At 36.7% G+C, this 3,557-nt stretch overlaps 1 protein-coding gene across 1 annotated transcript; it reads left to right on the top strand.

Annotated features, from left to right (window-relative positions):
* Nucleotides 1–3,205, top strand: LOC118741859 (V-type proton ATPase 116 kDa subunit a1-like; the record flags this gene model as incomplete). The annotated part of the gene is made up of 5 exons (XM_036473833.1): nucleotides 1–946; nucleotides 1,631–1,758; nucleotides 1,833–2,070; nucleotides 2,126–2,304; nucleotides 3,119–3,205. Coding segments are annotated over 5 exons (1,503 nt in total), but the record flags the coding sequence as incomplete, so codon positions are not given.
* Nucleotides 3,206–3,557: the final 352 nt, after the last annotated feature.

Raw genomic sequence — 3,557 nt, 5'->3', positions numbered from 1 at the left:
TTTAATATGGACGTGAGCAGCAATTGGCTGATCGGTGAGGGCTGGGTACCGACGCGTGACCTGCCCGTAGTGCGCAATGCGCTCGCTAGAGGTTCGACCAAAGTGAACAGCACAGTTAGTTCCTTCCTGAATGTGATCGAGACAAACGAACAACCGCCGACCTTTTATAGAACAAATAAGTTTACACGTGCCTACCAGAATTTAATCGATGCTTATGGTCTCTGCACTTATCACGAAGTTAATCCGGCGCTCTACGGTTGCATCACTTTTCCTTTCTTGTTTGCGGTGATGTTCGGCGATTTGGGACATGGTTTCATTCTATTACTTATTGGTCTCTACATGGTCTGGAAGGAGGAGAAACTGAGCCAAATCAAGGGTGAAATATTCAATATATTCTTTGTGGGCCGCTATATTATACTACTTATGGGCCTATTTGCCATGTACACTGGTTTCGTGTACAATGATATCTTTTCCAAATCGTTTAATATTTTTGGATCAGCATGGCATGCAGATAGCATACCTGTACCTAATGGAACTTTCAATGGCGGTGAATTCATAATGTTGGACCCTTTGAATAGCTTGAGTGACGTTTATGTCTATGGCATGGATCCGCACTGGTCAGTGGCTGAAAATAAGATCATCTTCTTGAATGCCTACAAAATGAAGCTCTCCATCATATTCGGCCTCTTACACATGGCGTTCGGCCTTATATTGTCGCTCGTTAATTTTGTGCATTTCAAGCAATATGCGCGCATTTTCTTAGATTTTTTGCCACAGCTCTTTTTGATGTTCCTCTTCGGCTATTTGGTGTTCTTAATGTTCCTCAAATGGGTGAAGTATTCCGGCAGGACAACAGAGCAGGTTCTTACGCCTGGCTGTGCACCATCTATACTCATTTTATTTATCAATATGCTGTTATTTGGCAACACTGAACCCAAGGAGGGTTGCAAGGAACATGATACAATAATTTTTAGAAGGTAGTTTCACTTCTTCTTCTTATCCGCCATGTTAGCTATCTGACAGAAAACGTGTTTCGTATTTTTTGTTGTACCAACTTTTTCAAAAAAAAAAAATCCAGCTTTTGACGTTGGAAAAATAAAACAAAGAAAAGCCAAACATATAAGTAGAGAAATTTTCGAATATTTTGTAATAATTTTCTTCATAAAAAATTAACTGCTGCTTTCGTGGATATTGCAACACACGGAATAGATGTAAGGACACAGCTATAAGAGCCACCGCACACCATAGACTTTATCGGCCGCCTATTTTAATGATAGGGCTCGCTTGAAATATGTACATGAAGATGTATGGAGGTGCGCACATTACACGATGGATCTACTCCATTATAAACAAGAAATATTGCTGTTATATTTTCATTTTTATGATTTTTATTCATGTGATTAGCAGTGGCAAAAATGTATGTATAAAATACGTATATTTATATTAAAAATTAAGTGATCAGTTAAGAAACATATACATCTTTACATGTTCTGTTAAAAAATATCTAAAAAACAAGCGATAATCCCCAAGTTCTATATCGTAGCAGTGGCCACATTGCGTGTTTGTCACAGACACGGTTTATGTCAAAAATTTTGAAGTGAAACTACCTTCTAAAAATTATTGTATCATGGCAAGGAATATATGTTCGAATACCAAAAAATCGTGCAAATAATAATTGTGGTGTTGGCAGTTTTGTGCATCCCATGGATGCTGTTGGGTAGCCCGCTGCTGGAGGCACGCAAGCGTAAACAGAGAGGGGTAAGTAAATACGGCTCGTAAATGCTTAGGAGTTCAAATAATATTTAATTGGTATTTTTCCATTACGTACTTAGCTAACAGTGGTCACAAATGGGATCACAAATGAAGCATTTGAAGATCACAACAACGCAGTTGCGAGTGCGCCAGCTAAACCAACGGCGTCAACACACGGCCACCATGAGAGTGATGCGGACGAACCTATGAGTGAAATCTACATCAAACAGGCCATACACACTATCGAATATGTATTGAGTACTATATCTCATACGGCGTCGTATCTTCGCCTGTGGGCTCTGTCGTTGGCGCATGCGCGTAAGTATATTCGCTCAATTTGCTGAACAAATACTTGAAAACTCTGTATTTTTAGAATTATCAGATGTTCTGTGGAAAATGTTGATTCATGTGCCTATCAGCTTTCCAATGCCATTCGGTGGAATTATGGTGGGAATTCTCTTCACACCATGGCAATTTTTTACGATCACCATACTCGTTATTATCGAAGGATTAGCTACTTACTTAAGTATTCAAGAAGATCGTTTGATGATAGTACGTCGGCACGGAAGTGACACTTCTTCCTATTACCCGCATAGTTCACTGTATTACACACGTATTTTTCTGCATAATAATGAACAATTATCTTAATCATAATTCCAATCTCAATCTAAATCTTAGCCTTAACCATAACCTAAATCTAATGTTTACTTTTTCCGCTAAACTTAACCGCAACTTTTACCTTAACTTTAACCTTAACCTTAGCCTTAACCTTAACCTTAACCTAAAATTAGCTTTAACTTTTATTTTAACCCAAACCTTGGTCTTAACCTTAACCTTAACTTTGACTTTAACCATAAACTTAACTTTAACTTTGACTTTAACTATAACCTTAGCCTTAACCTTATTCTTAACCTTAACCATTACCTTGGCCTTAACCTTAGTTGAACCTTAACATTTGCGTTAACCTTAACCTTAACCTTAACCTTAACGTGAACCTTAAACTTAATTTCAAAATTCATATTTTCTATCGAAATCTTATTCTTTATATAAGTCTTAGGGCCGTTGTCATCATCTATGGTTAAGACTAATCCCCAGTTAAACGTCTTTACCGACGTAATTGACTCCATGCATAAACCACTGAGTTGATAACGTCGGTAACGATGTTTAACTGGGGATAACTTTAAACCAGAAATAGGGAAAACGGCCCTTAGTCTTAATATTGATCTCAAATTTAATATTGATCTTAATCTTACTAATAATCGTGACCAACCGACCCCACCATCGCCTCCCTTCTTCTGTCTATGTTTCACTTCAAAAATAAATATACAAGGCAAAAAACTAAAAATACAATTATCTTCTTATGAAGGGCTGTTGGTAGTTATCTGTATGAAGTGATGGAAATTAACAGACCTCGGACTCCCATTCAGCGCGTCAAATAACATGGGGATATAGAAGGTTGGTTCCATAAGCAGGCACTTTTTTTTTGTAAACCTATATAATTTTGTAAAAAGTTAACGAAAAATAAAAAATTTGGAGTACTCACTTTGGTGTAAAAACCCAAAGGAGGCTAATTTGCAAAATCTATGTTCGCTATTTTAAAACGCCTCATTAGAGAGGACGGTATAGTAGAAGCAGATTCTCATTTTCGAAACAGATTTCTTCGAATTTAAAAAAATTCAAAACAGCTTCTGGATTAGAAATTTTGTAATTAATTTTTTTTTTGTTTTTTTTTTGGCCTTATAACAATTATATTCAACAATTTATACTGAGCTCGAGGCCGTTTTTTATATGAAAATTTAAATAAA

This window comes from Rhagoletis pomonella, unplaced genomic scaffold, assembly GCF_013731165.1.
Source record: "Rhagoletis pomonella isolate Grant_MI unplaced genomic scaffold, Rhpom_1.0 Rhpom_scaffold_00006, whole genome shotgun sequence".
Classification (NCBI taxonomy): Eukaryota; Metazoa; Arthropoda; class Insecta; order Diptera; family Tephritidae; genus Rhagoletis; species Rhagoletis pomonella.
Note: the sequence above shows the minus strand (reverse complement) of the source record. Positions and strands in the feature narration are given on the sequence as shown.